This window comes from Schistocerca serialis, chromosome 2, assembly GCF_023864345.2.
Source record: "Schistocerca serialis cubense isolate TAMUIC-IGC-003099 chromosome 2, iqSchSeri2.2, whole genome shotgun sequence".
Classification (NCBI taxonomy): Eukaryota; Metazoa; Arthropoda; class Insecta; order Orthoptera; family Acrididae; genus Schistocerca; species Schistocerca serialis.
Genome location: NC_064639.1, coordinates 63012228 through 63032992, shown reverse-complemented (window position 1 = coordinate 63032992; position 20765 = coordinate 63012228). Strand labels below are relative to the sequence as shown.

Here is a 20765-nt window from a genome sequence, read left to right as displayed (position 1 = left end):
TATAATTTATATATATAAGGAAGAAGATTGGGCCCAGTACACTTCCCTGGGGGGATACCTATATTGGTCTGTGGTTTTCTACTATTTTGCATTGCAATTTTTTAGTACTGGTATTGCTTTTGCTTGTTTCAGGTATTCAGGAAAGCAGCTAGATCTGAAACATTAATTAATTATTAATGTTAGCTTTGCTTGTAGCTACACTATGTACATTAATTTAAACCATTAACTTTTCCTATTTGTGTGTTCACACTGCTTAATGGTGATGTTGTTATGGGTGACTACATCACGTGTCCCGTACTCTGAATGTTTTCTGTAATTGGCTGGCAAGATCACGTGACATGAGCTATGATTGGCTTACAAGAGCGCATTGGAATCTCTATTTCCATGCTTCGGAAACTAACGTGCTGTGTTTGGGGTAGAATTCAAATTTATACTTTCGTAATACGAAAATACGCAGCATACATGTTGCTGCACATCAAAGATCTTTCCAAACGTGTTTCTTTTTTTTTTCCCATTGCCGAGTTTCGTTTTCTAAAGTGCTGGGAAGTTCTGGGCTGGTGTATAAATTCTTTACCATTCAAAGGATTGATATTTTTACAACTCCGAGGGAAAGAACACTGTTGCTTGTCATGGAAAAAGTGTATTTTCACCTTGGAAAAAGTATATTTTCATGTAGGAAAAAGTGCGTTTTTAACGGGGGGATTTCCCCCCCCCCCCCCCCCCCCTTTCCGTATATTCATAGATGATGGACACATACATGGATCAAAGCAAGTGGCTTCAGATCTTTTTGTAGGTACCAGTAATTCATATTTCCATATATTGTTTCGATAGCTGAACCGTTTTTTGAAAATGAGATTTCCTATTAATGACATGCTTCATTAAAGAATAAATATACTAGAAAGCATTAGTCAGTATTCCCATTACATTGGACAGATATCTGCAGGACATTTTTGAATTCACGACACAAGTAATTCATACAATGGAACATCAAGGACGGAATAGTGACAATATTATGAAACGGATAGATTGCTACTCGCTACATAGTAGGGATGCAGAGTCACAGATAGGCACATCAAGAAGACTGTCAAACAAGTGTGATGAAGGGCTTTTTGGCCAAAAGCTAACTTGTTTGACAGTCCCTTTGTTGTGCCTATCTGCAACTCAGCATCTCCACTATATGGTGAGTAACAATCTATCCTTTTCATAATATTGTCTTACTACATGCATTTGGACATGGAAAATTTAAGATTGATGAAGTATGTTACTTCAAAATATGATCTTTTTTGACATTTGATTAAGGTAAGTGAAATGTGCCAGCTTTTGTACATTTATGTCTGGCAACATCTATAGTTGTGTGAGTGTTTCAGTATTTCTACAGGATAAACCTCCCAATGTTTTCAGGTTATAATGCCTGAATTTGATACTGACAACCTTTTCTATACATGATTTTCATAATATTTTATCCATGATGGAATGTAACAATATTATGAGTAGGAAAGTTGCTACTCACCATATAGCTTAGATGCTGAGTCACAGACAGGCACAACAAAAAGACTCTCACAATTAAGCTCTTGGCCAACAAGGCGTTTGTCAAAAATGACCACACACACACACACACACACACACACACACACACACACACACACACAAATGCATGCAACTCACACACACTACTTCAGCCTTGTTTGCCGAAAGCTTATATTGTGACAGTCTTTTTGTTGTGCCTATCTGTGACTCAGCATCTCTGCTAAAATACCTCTTTCATAATAATAATATTGTTACGTTCCATCATGGATTTACCATTGTTTAAATTCAAAAGAACATGCTACATGCAGTTCAGAACTTGTTAGACATTTTCATTCAGCATATATTTAAAATATTATGAAAATCACATACAGAAGTATTGAGCATTTTGTGGTATTTCCTGTCATATCATAATATTTTAGTTTACCTTAAAAATGTGATTTGTACATTTAAACAACTTTAACAGCTAACAGAACGTATACGAATCCTATTACTTGTTCTCTGATGAATTAAGTATTGGTGCAGTCTAATCAAATGTGGAAATAGTGTCTCAGTTTTGACCTTTTCGAAAACTAAACTATGACATCAACAACACACACTGACGGAAAAAAATTCAGAACACCAAAAAGTAATTAATGTAGAGTCATGAAATTTGGGAAACATTTATCTATGGAACATATGTAAGTAAATAACATTGCAAGATCTCAGGTTAATGTAAGTGCAAAATGAGCCATCGCAAATGTGAAATGCCGATACTTTATTAACTGGCGTAACTGCCAGAATGTCGAATGCAGACGTGCACACATTCTATTGTACGAGTGCCAGGTGTCAGTTCATGGGATGGAGTTCTGTGTCTGTTGCAGCTGGTCAGCCAATATAGGGAAGATTAACGCTGTCTGTGGACGACACCGGAGCTGTCATCCCACAGCGTCCCGTACGTGCCCAACGGGAGACAGACCTGGTGATCGAACAGGTGAAGGCGACATGTCGACACTCTACAGAGCCTGTCGGGTTACAAGAGCAATATGCGGGTGAATGTTATTCTGTCGGAAAACACCCTCCGGAATGGTGTTCGCGAATGTCGGCACAACAGGTCGAATCACCGGGTTGACGTACAAATTTGAACTCGGGATGCACGGGATAACAGTGAGAGTACTCCTGCTGTCATACGGACTCGCTCCACAGACCGTAACTCCAGGTGTAGCTCCAGTGGGTTCAGCGTGCAGACAGGTCAGTTGGACGCACTGAACTGGCCTGCTCCTAACCGACATACGGCCATCACTGGCACTGAGCCAGAAACAGCTTCCATCGGAAAGCACAATAGACCTCCACTGTGCTCTCAAATGAGCTCTAACTCAACAGCTCGGAGCTGTGCTCGAAGTAACCAATTTGTATCAGTCCATTGTGTCACAGTGGTGCCAACTGCTGCCCAGATTGCTGCAGCAGATGCAGTACGGTGTGTCAGAGCTGTATGCTCTCTTCTCTCGGTAGTGGCACACGGCTGTCCGGAGCCCAGTCTTCTGTCTTCTTGTACCCACACATTCTCTTGACCACTGCTGCCAGCAATTGTGTACAGGGACTACAGTCCTGCCAAGTCTTTCTGCAATATCGTGGAAGGAACGTCCGGCTTCTCGTAGCCCTATTACGTGACTTCATTCAAACTCAGTGAGGTATTTATAATGACATCTGTGTCACCTTGAAGGAATCCTTCACAAACATCAACTCGCCACATCCAATCTCAAAGGAACTTGATGCTAACTATTGTTACAGCATGTGACTATGCAAACCTGATTTGCAGCTTCATAGTGGCTCTACTAGTGCCACCCTCGTGCAACTGGTGTGAAATTTGAATAGGTATCATCTTTCAGTTGCAGAAATGTGCCTACCGACTTTCATTTATACCGCACGACTCCTTCTTGGTGTTGCAATTTTTTTCGTCAGTGCATTAGTTGTATTCGTTTAGTTAAGAAGCATTAAAGAAAAATTGGATGTGATGTTGGTGGTATCTTTTTATCTGTTCTGAATTCTCTTTTTTTCTAAAAAGAAAAAGTCTGGTTTCCAACATAGATGTGTAACTTCAGCAATTTCAGCCATTCAGGATATGTTCCAATGACAATTTGATGTTAAATCCTAAAATCCCTTCTTTTCTTGCTGGCACTTGTCACTTGTTATAAAAATCAATTTCTAATTATTCTGAGGAAAGTTCTGGCACAGCGTAAATAACTTAGGAGTAAAGGAGGCCACTCACTGAATAGTAGAAGCATTGAATCACCAACATGCACACAAAACAGATTTGAAAACTGTGTTACTTTTTGGATGAAACAGGACTTGTGCATCTACATTGTATGGGCAAAACACACAGTGCCAGGACTGCATTCCTGCAAGTGGACTGGTGTGAGGGGTTGAGTTCAGAGGGCGGGTTGGGGGGGGGGGGGGGGCGGGGGGAGGCTTGAGGGAGAAAGAGCAGGAAGCAGGAGACAGCTTTGAGTAGGTGTGCAGGAGGGAGAGGGAGCAGGTGTAAGGTGTAGGAACGTGACACACGAGCACCGGGGCCAGTGATTTTGTGAGGGTTGTACGAAGGCATGGGCGGGGAAGGGATAAGAGGCCAGAGAAAGAGAAGGGGAAACTGTTGGGAGAGAGTGTAGGTGCAGTGGCTTAGCAGAGACTGATGCCAGGACAATTATGAAAGTGAAGGATGTTGCAAAAACAACGCTCATCTGCACACTTCAGAAAAGCTGGTGATGAGTTGAAGGATCTATATTGCTTGAACTCGAGTGGGTCGTGTTCAGTAGTGTGTTTTGAAACCGAATAATTGACTGTGTTCTATGCTACAGCTTGACGATGGCCTTTTGTTCTGGAGAACCGGTGGCTGCTGTTTGTGCCCACATAAAATACTATGCAGAAATTGCAGCACAGCTTTTATATGACAAGCATGCTGTCACAGATGTCCCAGCCTCTAATGGGGTAGGATAAGCCCATAACAGGACTACAGCAGCATGTTATAGGTAGTCGAAATGGGCAGTTCTTGCACCAGGGTTTTCCACAGGGATGTAACCCCTGTGACAAGGGCTTAGGAATGTGTGTGGCATACGGATGGGCCAGGATATTGTGTAGGTTGAGTGGGTTGCTGAAGAGCCACTCCTACAATTTATTAGAATGTTTGGCCTCAGGGATGTAAATTCCACATAATTCTAATGTTTTACTTATATGAATATAATAGAGGGAAAAATTCCACATGGGAAAAATATATCTAAAAACAAAGATGATGTAACTTACCAAACGAAAGTGTTGGTATGTTGATAGAGACACTAACAAACACACACACAAAATTCAAGCTTTCGGAACCCACCGTTGCTTCATCAGGAAAGAGGGAAGGAGAGGGAAAGATGAAAGGATGTGGGTTTTAAGGGAGAGGGTAAGGAGTCATTCCAATCCCGGGGGCGGAAATACTTACCTTAGGGGGAAAAAAGGACAGGTATACACTCGAACACACACACATATCCATCCGCACATATACAGACACAAGCAGACATATGTAAAGGCCATGTCTACTTGTGTCTGTATATGTGCGGATCGATATATGCACGTGTGTGTGTGCGTGAGTGTATACCTGTCCCTGTTTCCCCCTAAGGTAAAGACCATGTCTGCTTGTGTCTGTAAATGTGCAGATGGATATATGCATGTGTGTGTGTGCGCGAGTGTGTACTTGTCCCTGTTTCCCCCTAAGGTAAGTCTTTCTGCTCCCAGGATTGGAATGACTCCTTACCCTCTTTCCTGATGAAGGAACTGTGGGTTGCAAAAGCTTGAATTTTGTGTGTGTGTTTGTGTTTGTTAGTGTCTCTATCAACATACCAATGCTTTCGTTTGGTAAGTTACGTCATATTTGTTTTTAGATATAATGCTTTACTTAAACACTTTGTAACTATGTCTTGCATCTGATAGGCATTGATTGTGATTTTCATGGGGATAATTATATCGTTGGAATATCTAATCAAATATATGTTTTCAGATACTGGTCAGTGTCCAGCTTCTAGCTGTATTGAATGGACAGAAAATATCTACGGTTGGGAATACCCTGGAATTGCACGAAACATTGTTTTCCTCATAGGAGGTGGTTTTATTTTCTTTACTTTGTTATTCTGCATTGAACTTGGAGCATTCAAAAGAGTGGCTTACTTTCTCAACTCAAAAGGAAAACCTAAATGGAATAGAGGTAAGTACTCACAAAGCAGTTGTTTGATGGATTTCAAAAGCATTTATCAATACTGGCAGTAAAAAATTAATAACAAATCAACATGAATAATGAACAATGTAAATTTTCTCATCCTGATTTGTTGGTCCTAATTTAGATTGCTGAACCTTTATTATTATTATTATTATTATTATTATTATTATTATTTTATTTTTTTTTTTTTTTTTTTTTTTTTTTTTTTTTTTTTTTTTGAGGGGGAGGGGTGGTGTGTAAGCACTTGCCACAAAAATTGGCAGTGGTAAATTGCAGCCGGATTCAAAGTGAATGATGTACAACAATTTTTGCAGACTATGATGAGAACATGCAGGAATGGGGGGAAAAAAGTAAATAAAAATTTTTTAAAAAAATTAAAAATATTGAGTATGATGTAATATTTTGTGTAATGTAATATCTTGTATTGACACCTTCTATTAGCCTGACACATTCCACATCATTAAGAAGTGTCGTATTCATGATCTGTGGAACAAGTACTAATGTAATCTAATCTAAAATGACATAATCTGATTCACTTTAGGTAGGAGGGTTACCTTCATATTCCCAGATATTAGTGAATTTAGCATATGTTAAAATCCAGGAATAAGTAAGAAACGCATATTTTTTTGTTTTCTCCAAAAAAGTTCCTGCCCCAAGATAAAGACCTCCAAAGAAGACATTGCAAACACCATTTTGAAGATATGAATTTTGGAAAAAATTTTAAAATTCTGTATCTCTGTAACAGCTCTAGTTTATTTGAAAGATGATTGCTTTATGATTAGAATGGTATCCTCCATTTGGACATATTTGTCAAAGTACTTGGTCCTGTTACCTTTTGAATTTTTTTGTAATTCGTAGTAAAAATTTGTTTTTCAAAAATGGCAATCCAGAAAAGTTAGATTTTTTTCTGTTGATTGGTTCAATGTAGTACTATATTCTCTGTAAAAGAGAGCTTCCACTTTCAAGTTGGACAGGTTTTATTTTAAAAAACAATTTTTTGTAACTGTCAAGGGTAATGTATGTCTTCACTGAAGTTGTTTCTTATTAATTTCTTTGTTGCAATGTTTATTTCTATTGTCTTTGTTGCAGTTATTTCTTATCACTTTCTTTGTTGCAGTTATTTGTTTTCACTTTCATTATTGCAGATATTTTTTACACTTTGTTGAAGTTTCTTGTCAGTTTCTTTGTTGTGGTTGTTCATTGCAGGTTTCTGTGTTGTAGTTGTTCAATGATAATTTGTTTACTGAAGAGGCTTCTAAGAAATCTGATACCATCCAATGAGTTCTGTGTTTTTGTGAGGAATTTGCCAGTTGACACAGTTGCAGTGTATTTTGTGAAAAGAATTGTTTGAAATGTCTGCTGACTAGGGCCACAGGAGAGTGAAGTGTGCTGACTATTTGCATAGCCATAAAATGAGTTATACATAAGACAATAATAAAAAAAAAAAAAACAGAGACTTTGTTAAGATTGGGAATAAGTGTTCTCATTTGAAGACTCTGTTTCAAAGTGAAGATGTTTCCAGTGACGACTTTTTGTGTTCTAAATGTTTTGACAGGATAACAACAATGATAGTATCTGAACAAGGTGAAGCCTCCCACGGTGCAGATGATGCGGATTTTGCATCAATAGAGGAAGAATTAAATATCCTGAACCAGTCAACTACAGAGGTGGGTGCTAGTCCTGTTAAGAAGCCATGGTCAGTGAAGTTGAGTTATAAGTTCTGTGCATAAAGAAAGAGCAGAGAAATTACTGAAGCTATAGATGAATACACTACAGCAAGACTGACCACACTCTTCAAAGTAGAAGTTCTATCTTCAGAAGAAAATGAACCAAAACACTCTTGCACCTATTGCCAGGAATTTTTCACAAATATCAATTCAGCTGTTGAATATTGTGTATCCTACAATGAAAAGGAGCAATTTTTAACTGTTATTCCAGAGACATTTTCAAAGAAAACAATTTTTAACCATGTTCCATTAGTATCAAAGTACATGACAGACAAATCAAGAAATGTGAGGTCTGTAAAAGGAGTCTTTGGAAGACAGGATCCCTAGTATGGTCATACTGTGGAAGCAGCTCAAGTTCAAATAGTGCAGTCATTTTATCTCGAAGATAAATGGGACTGTTCTTGCCAGAGTGCCAACAAAAAGGACACTGTAACTGTAACATTTTAAGGTGAAAAAGTTGTGAAAGTGAAGAGGTACATGACTTGCAGGATTAAAGAAACTTTTGCAATTTATAAGAGCAACTGTACAATTTCATATTTTGGAAGGCCAAAATTTTATGTACTATGACCTGAGTGGGTGGTTCCACACCCACCTAGAGATATCTGCTTATGTGTGTCCTGCACAAATTTTGAACTTTGTGTAGTAACTTTGAAGAACTTACTGGAGCACGTGACGTATGACATCTTGGTTGGGCGTGTGAAGTTATTAGCAGTCTGTGACATAAAGCGAGAGTCTTGTTTGTTTCAAGAATGTGGTGATTGCCCTGGAAAGGGAGGACTGTCTCTACAGACACTTGGCCTGGAAGATGTAGCAGATAACCCTGCAGAAATTACATGTGCAACATGGGAGGAAAATAAACTAATTAAGAAAAATGTTTCATTGATGAACTTGGTAAATGGTCAGTGAACCCAGTAACACACCAACATCTGAAGAAATTGCAACAACAACACACTGCAGAAGTGAAAAGGTGTGTACAGGCTGGAGAACTACATTTAGTGTGTCCTTGTGATTCTGCTGAGAACTGGTCTGTAATTCTCCCACAAGAAGTACAAGGGTATCGATGGAGTAATGACCAGGTTTCAATTTTTACAGGAGTGACACATTTTCAAAACAAGACCACAAGTGTCGCAGTTATAAGTGATGACACAGGACTTGACTCAGCACATGTTTTGCAGCAATGCACAAAATTCTTCAACTGCAAATGAGGAGAGAAGATTTTTTTTTTTTTTTTTTTTTTTTTTTTTTTTTTTTTTTTTTATGGTGCTCCTAGTCATTTTAAAAATCGTTACCAGCTGTTTGGATTGTGCCAAGTGACTGGGTATACAGTGCTACTTTCACGGGAAGGGGCCTTGTGATGGTGTAGGTGCTCTGCTGAAGCACCAAGCTACAACACATAATATTTCCAGACCAAATACAGCTGCAATTCAGAATGCTGAGTATTTTACGAGAGTTTGAAATCTGTGAAAGGAATTTGGAAGTCACAGTTTTGGACTCAAAGTGATGGGCAAACTCATATCACATGCACTTTAAAGAGCAAGAAAGAAGAAATTTCAATCGTTTGGCCAACAGCAGGTTAATATTCAGATTCAGAACCTGAGAAGGGGGATGTTTGTGGCGTGTGTGTATGACTGTGACTGGTGGATTGCAGAGATTATAGGCACCAGTTATGAGTTAAACGAAATTGTCGTTAATTTTATGCTACCACATGGACCAGCTGCTGGATATAGGTTTCCAGCTGAAGGACGGACACAATGCCATAAATTATAAAAAAAGTTCAGAAAGCTATAGTAAAACAACTTTGACAGATAAGTCCAAATGGAGGATTTCTTTGTAATCATAAAGCAATTATCTTTCAAATAAAAAAAAAACAACGACAAAATATCTAGAGCTGTTCCAGAGAGACAGCATTTTAAAATTTTTTCCAAAATTCGCATCTTCAAAATGGTATGTGCAGTCTCATCTTTGGAGGGCTGTATCTCAGAGGATAAATTTTTTTGGATTAAACAAAAAAAAAAAAAAAAAGAAATACATGTTCCTTGCTTAGTCCTTCGTTTTAACAACTGAGACTATGAAGGTAAGATTTTTTCCCAGCCTGCCTGAACTGATATGGACTATACCAATTATAACTTGAAATAGTATGCAAACGCTGTCCTGTCAGTATTCTAGATCATTTCCAAGGAGACACAAAAGCTTTTCTGCAAATAAGATATGTTGTTCTTAGCTACTAATACAGAACAGAAACATTTTCATGGTCCAGGAGTCGATAGCCATTGTCCCTAGTGTCTGCAGTGATGTTTCATGTTATAAATTACCTGGTGCATGTTGTGTGTAAATCAAAGAACATTGTACAGCAGGGACCAGCCAAATGCGGCAGTTTATCCTATTTGGTAGGATAGAATTTGCCCTATGTGGCCTTCCTTATTTATGTTTTCTGTGCTTATCCTAAAACATTACAGGCAAATGCTGGCATGGTTCCTTAAGCGAGGTCACAGGCAACCACCTGCCCTGTGGTCATAAAAATGTGCTTAATTTTTTCTATGTTTATGTACATTTTGAACTACCTATTTTCATTGTATTATGATGACAAATCCTTTGTCATTGTGAGATGATACATGGATGAATAAATAAATCAAATCAAATCATTTGTGCTAGCCTCTACTGACTCTGAGTGGTTATCCTATAGACTTTTTATATGAAAGGCCAGAGGTTTGATTACATATTAAGTTGTAACAGATTTTTTTCTTTTCTCTGCTTTCCACACCACTAGACACACATGCTGTATTGAAAATATTCCTCGTAGTTAATATTCCACAGTAGATATGAGACTTTTTAGGCTTTAAATCAATGATGGCTTCTTGCAGGAACAAATATGATAAAACTGCTGGCAATAGTTGTTAATAGTCCACTCTCCTGGGATGATTCTAACCTCTGCAATTAAACACAATAATTAGGGACCATTGAGAAATACTTTTGTAATAGGATTCACGTCACTAGGCCCTAGTTTTCAAACATATAGGTAGTAGCAATGCATATCACTTCATACTCTCATTCAGCCGATCTCTTCCCAAACTTCATATTGACATTGTGTCAGGTAAAAGATGTCACAAAAGCATTCAAACACACAAAACTTCTGCACGTCCATAATGAATAAAAGACACTTTAGAGAATACACATTTCTGGAATTATATTCGCTAAAATGTGTCTGTGCATAATTAGTTGAGGATAAGAGGCTTACTTACTTACTGTTTGGTGCTGCAGCCCATGTAGGGCCTTGGCCTCTTGGACAATCTCCGCCCACTCTTTTCTGCTGGCTGCCTTGCCTCTGCATCTTCCATTCTTCTCAGGTCCTCCTCCATGTTGTGTAGCCATCTGGTCCTCAATCTGTCCCACATAAGGTGTCCATCTGGTTTTCCCGTGAAACTTTCTTGACTGTGCTGCTCTCCACCATTCTTTCTACATTCCCAACCAACATAGTCTATTACACTTTATTTCTGTCATGATATGTGGTTTGTTGTACAACTCTCTAATCTTATTAGTTCTGATTTTCCAAAAACCCCTATCATTCACTGGCCCTAAGATTTTCATAAGTATCTCCCTTTGCCATTCTGCAACAACTTCTCATCATTTTGCATCACTGTGCAAGTCTCTGAACCGCACATCACCACAGGTCTCACTACTTTAAGATATACTCTCAGCTTCAGATTCCTAATAAGGCTTCTTGCTTTAAATACTTTAATCAGTGTGAAGTAGCTCCTGTTACCAGCTGTAATCCTTGCACGTATTTCTTCTCTCATATCTTTATTCTCAGTTACCAGTGACTCAAGATATTTAAAGTCCTACAGCTTTCAAATTCTTTCCTGTTCAAAGTCGTGCATTTTTCTCCTTCACTATACCTTTTCCTAGATTTTAACATATACTGTGTCTTTGACTGATTAATTATCAGCCCCATCTCTGCTCCATATCTTTCTATTTTTTCAAGCATTTCTTCCAGGTTCTGTTTCCTCCTGGCTAACAAATCAGTATCATCTGCATATGAAAGAGCCTGCATCACTCTATTAAACAGTGTTCCCTAGTGTTGTCACTTTGTGTTTTTCACATTACTCTCTCCAAGGCAACATTAAACAGAATAGTGGAGAGCACATCACCCTGTCGCAATCTGCGATTAACTTCAAATGCCATTGATAAAGTGCCCTCAACCTTTACTTTACATACTGTTCTTCTCAAGGCCATTTGGACCAGTCTTAGTTTATTGGGTACTACTGCATCTTGCATTGCCTCCCAGAGTTGATCCCTTTTGATATTATCATAGGCTTGTTTGAAATCAATGATCTGCTGGTGGACATCAATGTTGTACTCATAACATTTTTCAAGGATCTGTCTGATGGTAAAAATCTGATCTGTAGTGGATCTATTAGTTCTGAAACCACAGTGGTAGTCTCCTACATACTCTTCTACATATGTTATGAGTCATCCCGCCATGATTTTGCCTAATATTGTATATACTATACAGAGCAGTGCAATCCCTGTATGATTTGTGCAGTTAGCTTTGTCATGTTTCTTATGTATAGGGCATAGTATAGCTGTATTCCACTTTATATACTATACAGAACAGTGCCATTCCCCTATAATTTGTACAGTCAGCTTTGTCATGTTTCTAATGAATAGGGCATAGTATAGCTGTATTCCTCTGTTCCAGCATATTTTCATTCTGCCATATTTCCACTACAATCTCACGCGAAACCCTTAATAGTTTTTCTGCACTATATGTTATCATTTCCATTGTAATATTGTCTTCTCCCTGGGGTTTATTGTTTTTAAGAGTCTTGATACTAGCTTTAACTTCTTCCAGTGTAGGTTCCTGTGTAGTTTCCTGGTACTCTTCTTCTCTGTTTGCTTCCTGCTCCACCTCATCTACCGTAGCAGAGTCAACTTTATCTTCATGTTCTGATTCTGTATTCAATAGTTCACAAAAATACTCCACCCATCTGTCTGAAATCTGATGTTTTTTTCCAATCAGATTTCCCTCCTTATATTTACAGAAAAGTGCTCTGGGTTGGACTCCTTTCTTTATATCTTTCACCCGCATATAGAATTTCCTTTTTCCCTGATCAGTCTTTCTCTCTTCTAAATCATCAATCCACCATTTTTCAAATTCTGTCTTTTTCCTCCTACATTCCTTATCTGCTTCCTTTCTTTCATCCTGATATTCTACTATGGTAATTCTTGTTGTCCTCTGCAGCATTCTTTTTCTTGCCTCATTCCTTTCTTCTGTCTTCCTCCTACACTCTTCATCAAACCAGACCTGGATTGTGAATTGCTTCTTTCCACCCAATACAGTTTCAGCTGTCTCCTGTGTTATACCTTCGACTGTGTTCTGTCTTTTTTCAATACCCTCTCCTGCCAAATGTTCGACTTCAATGAGTGTACTTGTCAAAATAGTTTCATACTGTTGTGCTGTATTTTCGTCATTTCTTAACTTAGCGTCATCAAACTTTGGCACATTAGTTTTCTTGGTCTGTCTGTAACTGACTATCCTCTGTCTGTATTTGATTCTTACCAAATAGTGATTGCTGTCTCCATCTGCACCACAACAACTTTCCACTTCTAATACATCTGAAGCATGTCATCTATCTATGTCATAAATCTGATTTTTTATGATCCCATGTAGTGAGCACTTTCCATATATTCTTACTTTGCATCCATGTGCTATTAATAATCATGTTATTACCCATGACAAAATCAATTACTCTGATACCATTGTCATTAGAAACTTCATGCAGACTCTCCTTACCAGCTGCTTCCCTGTATGCAATTTCTCTTCCTACTTGAGCATTGAAGTCCCCCATAACTACCTTAACATCATGCTTCACCACCCTTCCTATTTCCTGTTCCAGTTGCTCATAGAATATATCCTTCTCTGCCAGCTTTGCATCTTCTGTTGGAGCATATGTACATAGAAGCGGGCTTTCATTCGTAATACACAGATTCTTTCACCAGCAGGCTTAAACTTCAATACGGCAGTCTTATGAGGATTTTCAACCAGAAAACCTGTACCTCCATACCCTCTGCCTCCACAGCTGTATCCTCCTGCGGGTCTGGGGGTTAGAATAGGCCTGAGCTACCCCTGCCTGTTGTAAGATGTGACTAAAAGGAGTCTCACACTTTTCTGCACTATAAGTTCAGGTCCCATTTTATGGTTTGACTGGCCACTTTCCAAATTCTACAGAATTGTGGGACATATGGGGCAGGACACCTTACGTGGTGCATGAGTTATCCATAGTGCCATTAAATTTGATCTCCTAAATCTCTTGTCACGGCTTTGTATCTCCACCTGCAATTCAACTATTTGGGCGAGGACACTTTTCCGGGGTATGTCATCTTCTTCCATTGTTTCCTGTTCTCTTTTGCCCCCATGACAGTATTGGCTTTGTGTGCACCCAGTATCCAGCAACGTAGTCAGTCTGTTGTGGTGGGGCCATCATGCACCCATTTGGTTGTAGCCCCCAGACAACATAGGGTTCGCACTGCTGATGCCTGAGCTGTAAACTCCCCATGTATGCTGAGGAGTAGATGCCTGTCTTCCTGGGGCATCAGGACTTCTGGCAACAGCCATCATGCCAGATGGCCTTTGCTGTGGCTGGGTGGTATCTGTGGGAGAGCCCCTGATCGGAGTGGGTGGCATCAGGGTGGATGACCCACAATGAAGTGGACTAACTGATCTCTTTCTGGTGACCGTACAGTGCCAGGAGTCTCAAAGAAGGGCAAGATTGAGTTCAATGCTGACAGATGTGACCCTAAATCGTTTCCCTCCCTCACTACACCATGGGAGGAATGTAGGGCTACAGAAGGAAGAGAGCCATATTCGCCTCTGTATTTAGTCTGTAACAGACTGGATGGGGTCTACTTTCTACCTATGAAGCCTCAATTTTTTGTTGAACACCTTGAGAATAAGTTTGGGGAAGTGACAGCGCTGTCCAAGATGAGAAGTCTTGATTCAGACAGCATCCCTAACCCAGTTCCGGGCATCACTCACTTGTAACCAGTTGGGTGATATTCCTGTTTCTGTCATTCCCCATAAAAGCCTCAACATTGTCTAGGCAATTATTTTCCATCATGACCTCTCTTGCAGTCTGACGACGAGCTCTGTGCCAATCTAGAACGGTGGGGTCTTCATTTCATCCAGCGCGTTTACAGGGGAGCCAAAGACAACAGGGTTGCTACCGGTGCCTTCATCTTGGCCTTTGAGTGTGATACATTGCCTGAAAATGTCAAGATGATGATTTACCGCTGTTATGTTAAACTGTACATCCCTCCCCCTATGCGATGCTTTAAGTGCTGGAAATTCGGGCACATGTCTTCCGCTGCCCTTCCGACACCACATGTCGAGACTGCGGACGTCCACTGCATCCAGATACTCCCTGTGCGCCTACTCCCACTATTATCAGCTGTGGAGAGCAGCACTCCCCCTGCTCACCAGACTGCACAGTACTCCAAAAGAAGTGGAAAATCACCGAGTACAAGCCCCTGGACCGGTTGACTTACCAAGAGGCTAAACGTAAATTTAAACAATTACACCCCAATCGGTTGACGTCCACATACGCTGTAGCTATATTACCATCTCCATTACAAGTACCAGTCGTACCACACTTTGTGCCATGAACAGTCGGCCCTCCAGGCTTCCAGAATACATCTGCCCCCTTGGTGGTAGGGGGAAAATCTCCTTTCATTGCTCCCAAAGTACCTGCTTTGGGAGCAAGAGGGCAAGCAAGCAAAGAAGTCTGCTAAGAAAAGGATCCTCTGGTGGCCCCAACACCACCACTCCCTGCCAGTTCTGCACCTGCAGATGAGGCAGAGATCTCAGCGTCCCCTGAGGACCCGAATCTCACTGATGCCTCATCCACAATAGGAATTGATACAAATACTCAATCGGTGGCAGCAGATGACTCTGAGGTGTAACCTGCCTCCTTGCATGCTTTGTGCCTTCCCAGCCTCAGGATAATGCCATCCTCCAGTGGAATTGCTGCGTTATTTTCCACCACCTGGCTGAGCTACGGCATTCGTTAAGCCTTACACCTGCTTTCTGCATAGCCCTCCAGGAAACCTGGTTGCCAACAATGTGAACCCCTGCATTTTGTGGCTATAGGGGATATTACAAGAACTGTAGCGACCATAATAGTGTGTCAGACGGAGTTTGTGTCTATGTCCTGAACTCAGTGCGTCTTCAAACTCCTCTTGAAGCTGTGACTGTCAGGATAAGGATGATGCAGGAAATAAATGACTGCAATGTATATCTTCCTCCAGATGGTGTAGTACCCCTGAAGACATTAGCTGCACTGGTTCATCAACTCCCTAAGCCTTTCCTACTTTTGGGAGATTTAACGCCCATAACCCCTTGTGGGGCAGCACTGTGCTTCCTGGCCAAGTTAGAGATGCCGAAACTTTCCTGTCTCAACTCGACCTCTGCCTCTTAAATACTGGGGCCCGCACACATTTCAGTGTGGCTCATGGCACTTACTCAGTCATTGATTTATCCCTCTTCAGCCCAGGACTTCTCCCATCTGCCCACTGGAGAGCCCACGTTGACTTTTGTGGTAGTGACCATTTTCCCATCGTCCTGTTGCTCCCCCAGCACCTTTCCCCTGGACGTCTACCAAGATGGGCTTTAAACGAGGCAGACTTGGAAGCTTTCATCTCTGTTGTTACCATTGAATCTCCCCACATGGTACCATCGATGTGGTAGTTGAGCAGGTCACGGGAATGCTCATTTTTGTGGCAGAAAACATGATCCCTTGTTCTTTAGGGTGCCCCCAGTGAAAGTCAATACCTTGGTGGTCGCCGGAAATACCCGTGGCCATTAAAGAGCATTGGCAAGCTCTATAGTGACATAAGTGGCACCCTTCCCTAGAGCACGTAATAGCTTTTAAATGGCTCCATGCCTGTATTTGGCAGCTTATAAAAAGATGGTAACAAGCATGTTGGGAAAGGTACGTCTTGACCAATAGGTGCCTTATGTCACCTTCCCAAGTCTGAATGAAGATCAGACGTGTTTGTGGGTACCAGACCCCAACATGTGTTACTGGCATTAACACCAATGGCGTGTTATCTACCGACACAAACACAATTGCTGAGTACTTTGCTGAGCAATATGCTCGAGCCTCCATGTCAGAGAATTATCCTCCAGCATTTCCCACCCTCAAACAGCGGATGGAAAGGAAAGCTGTCTCGTTCACTGAATGTCACAGTGAACCCTATAATGCTCCATTTACAGAGTGGGAGCTCCTCAGCATCCTTGCACATTGCCCCGACACAGCTCCTGGGCCAGATCAGATCCACAGTCGGATGATTAAACATCTCTCATCTGACTACAAGCAACATCTCCTCGTCATCTTCAACCGGATCTGGTGCGATGCCATCTATCCATTGCAATGACGGGAGAGCAGACCTTGTAAAAACCCGCTTAATATGGGTAGCTATCGATCCATCAACCTCACCGACTTTCTTTGTAAGCTGTTAGAATGTATGGTAATTCGGCGGTTGTGTTGAGTCCTGGAGTCATGTGGCCTACTGGCTCCATGCCGGGGCAGTTTACACCAGGCTCTCTACCATCGATAATCTAGTTTCCCTCGAGTCGGCCATCTGATCAGCCTTTTCCAGATCCCAACACCTAGTTGCCAGCTTTTTCTATTTACAAAAAGCTTACGACATGACCTGGTGACATGATATCCTTGCCACATTATATGAGTGGGGTCTCCAGGGCCCGCTACCGATTTTTATCCAAAATTTTCTATCACTCCATACTTTCCCACGTCCAAGTTGGTGCCTCCCATCTTCTTCTTCTTCTTCTTCAGTAGCACTACAGCCTTTGGTGAGCCTTGGCTTCTTCAACAATCTTACTTCACACTTCTCGGTTATTTGCTGCTCTTTTCCACCCCCAGACTCCCATACTGGTGAGATCCATTATTACCTTGTCGATCCATCTTCTTCTAGGTGTCCCTGTTCGCCTAGCTCACTGGATCACACCTTTCATCATTTTCTTTAGAATTCTATCCTCTGCCATTCTCTCCAGTGTCCTAGCCATCGTATTCGCTGTGATTTAACAAATTTTACTATGTCCCTGCCTTGTATTAACTCTTGTAATTCGGCATTGTAGCGTATTCTCCAGCCTTCTTCATCCCTTATTGGCCCATATATTTTGCGTAGTATTTTCTGCTCAATGGTTCTTAGTGCATTTTTCTTGTGTTCTGTCAACGTCCATACCTCTGACCCATATGTGATAACTGGGCAGACTAGGGAATTATATATAAGCAGTTTTGTTTATCTTGTAACAAGGCTATTTTTGAAAAGTTGCATATTTGCAAAGTAAGCTCTGTTTCCTGCTTGTATTCTTTCCCTTATACAGTAGCTTTCCAATACTGTTACCATTTGTTATTGGGGCTCCCAAGTAGTTGAAAGAGCACACTCCTTTGAAGCATTTCCCATTGATGTTTAGGTTTTTAGGGGTTCTTCTGGTCTCAGATTGTGACATTACCATGTATTTTGTTTTGTTTTCATTTACTATGACGCCAATTTTTAAGGCTTCTTTTTCCATTGCCCGGTATGTTTCTAGGAGTGTATTGGTATTTCTTCCTACTATAGCAATGTCACCAGCGTATGCACATATGTGGCTAGTTTTCATAAATATGGTGCCTCTTTTGTTGATTTTATTTACTACACTATGCAGGGCTATATTGAATAGCCCCTTTCTTAAAGTCAAAGCTTACCCTTATTTTGCTAAGGACCTTTACTTTTGCTCTTGTCTCTGTCATTGTCATTTTGATTAGTCTTATTAGTTTAGCACATATACCAACTTGTTTCAGTACTCTGTATAGTTCTTGCCGATTTATGCTGTCAAAGGCTTGTTTGAAGTCAATGAATAGGAAATGCAGATCTATATCATATTCATAGAATTTTTCCGTCATTTGTCTTATCACAAATATTTGATCAGTTGTTCCTCTGTCTGGTTGAAAGCCACACTGATATTCCCCTAGTATGCCTTTTGCACACTTCTGTATCCTTTCGTTTAATATATTTGTGAAGATCTTATAAGCTGTGCTTAGGAGTGTTATACCTCTATAGTTTTCATATGCTGTTCTGCCCCTTTCTTATAAATAGGGATTATTATTCCAATTATGTGACATCATTTCTGTTTCCCATATTTCCGATATTAATGTGTACGGTTCCTTTATTACAGCCTCACCACCAGTTTTTGTTAATTCAGCAATTTTGCTGTCTTCTGCAGGAACTCAATTGTTTCTTGACTTGTGCACAGACTGGGAGACATCTTGGAGTGTTGGCTTTCTTGCCTCATAGGTTTCATTGTCTACTTCCAGCTCCACTCTTTCCTCCTGTGCGGCTGTCTCTTCATCTTCTAGGCAGGTGCTTAGTGTATCTTTGAAATACTTTGCACTTCTTTCCACTATCTGTTCTTCCTCCCTTATCATCTTCGCTGGAACAGGCCATTGATTTTGGTTGGAATCTATTCTTCATTTTGCCTGTAGCATGATAGAACTTTCTTATTTCACTCTGTTCCTTTAATTCTTCTAGTTTATGAAATTTCTTCTTATTCCACTCTCTTTTCTTTCTCTTGCACAGTCCGTTAGCTCTTCTCCTCAATTCTCTATATTGTTCCACATTATTTCTTGTTTCTCTCTGTAGCACTTTTGTTCTTGCCCTGTTCTTTTTTTCTATTGCTTACCTGCAATCTTCATCAAACCATTCCTGGGTTCTTCTATTCCTTCTTATGCCTATTATTTCCTCTGCAGCATTCCCTCTGCGAATTCCTGCTGCGAATTGGCATAGTAAGTCTCCATTCTCATTGTTTTCTTCATGTAGTGAATGTTTTCCAGAAACTGCATACGGATGTTCATTCCTCCCTATTTTTGCATTAAAATCTCCTATTACTAGCATCAGGTCATATTTAGGTTCCGCACAGCATACTTTTTCCAAGTCTTCATAGAACTGTTCTTTAATTATATCCTCTTTTTCCTCTGTTGGTGCATGTGATTTGCTATTGATATATTCCTAAATTGCCCTCTTAGTCTGAGTCTGCACATCCTTTCATTTATGGGTTCAAATTCTAGAAGGCTTTTCCTAACTTGCCTAATTATTATAAACCCTGTTCTGAGTTGGCCTGTTCTTTCTTCTGGTCCACTATATACCAACGAGTACTCAGGTTTATCTATCTGCCCATTCCCTTGCCATCTTATTTCCTGTAGCCCTACGATATCATATCTGAATATTAAAATTTCGCTGGCTATTTATTTCATTTTGCCATGCTGAAGCATTGCCCTCACATTCCGATGCTACTGTTAGATCCTTTACCCGTTTCCTTTGCCAGGTCGTGATACATGCTTTCCATCCAGTTTCCGAGGCTTCTGTTGAATTTCTGTAATATTCTTTTTTTTACAGTATGGGGTTATTAGCCCCATGCCCAACCCCCAACATGGAGGACCAGGATTTGTGTGAGGTTTACTCCTCTAGGGGAGCTGACTTCACCACACTTCTAGAGCCTTCCCTGCCCTGTGTTGTTGGACACGCTTTGTCTGGCTCCTCTGTCAAGACCAATCTGGCTTGGGTGACCCTGTCAGTAGCTATACTACTGCTGGCATAGCTCTCAACTTCAACGAAGCATGCAAACCCTCCTGACCGGCACTGAAGGTGCCTACTATTAGGCGGTGTCCCCTGGGAGGGTGGTGCCTCCCATATCCAGGAGAATGGGGTCTCCCATATCCAGGAGAATGGGGTCCCGCAGGGCTCTATATTGTATCTCTATTTTTAGTGGCCATTAATGGTCTAGCAGCAGCTGTCGGACCGATGGTCTCACATTCTCTGTATGCAGATGACTTCTGAATTTCGTACTGCTCCTCCAGTACTGGCATTGCCAAGCGGCGCCTACAGGGAGCCGTCCACAAGGTGCAGTCGTGGGCTCTAGCCCATGGCTTCCAGCAGTGGTCAGCTGCAAAGTTGTGTGTCATGCACTTATGTCGGCATTGTACCGTTCATCCAGAACCATAACATTACCTTAATGACAATCCACCCACTATAATGGAGACATATCAATCCTTAGGACTGGTTTTCGACACCTGATTGACGTGGCTTCCTCATCTTTGTCAGCTGAAGTGGAAGTTCTGGCAGCACCTTAACTCTCATCGCTGCCTCAGCAATACCGACTGGGGTGCAGATTACTCTATGCTGCTGCAGTTCTACAGAGCCCTTTTTCAATTCTGCCTCGAGTATGGGAGTCTGGTTTA

The 20765-nt window shown here is 40.8% G+C and overlaps 1 protein-coding gene across 1 annotated transcript in view; it reads left to right on the top strand.

Annotated features, from left to right (window-relative positions):
- The window catches only part of LOC126455728 (phospholipid-transporting ATPase ABCA3), a 526358-nt gene that overhangs the window by 353082 nt on the left and 152511 nt on the right, over positions 1-20765 (top strand). Inside the window, exon 20 of the mRNA XM_050091496.1 lies at positions 5534-5737. Coding sequence (XP_049947453.1) covers positions 5534-5737 — 204 coding nt within the window. The remainder of the gene's footprint in view (positions 1-5533; positions 5738-20765) is intronic.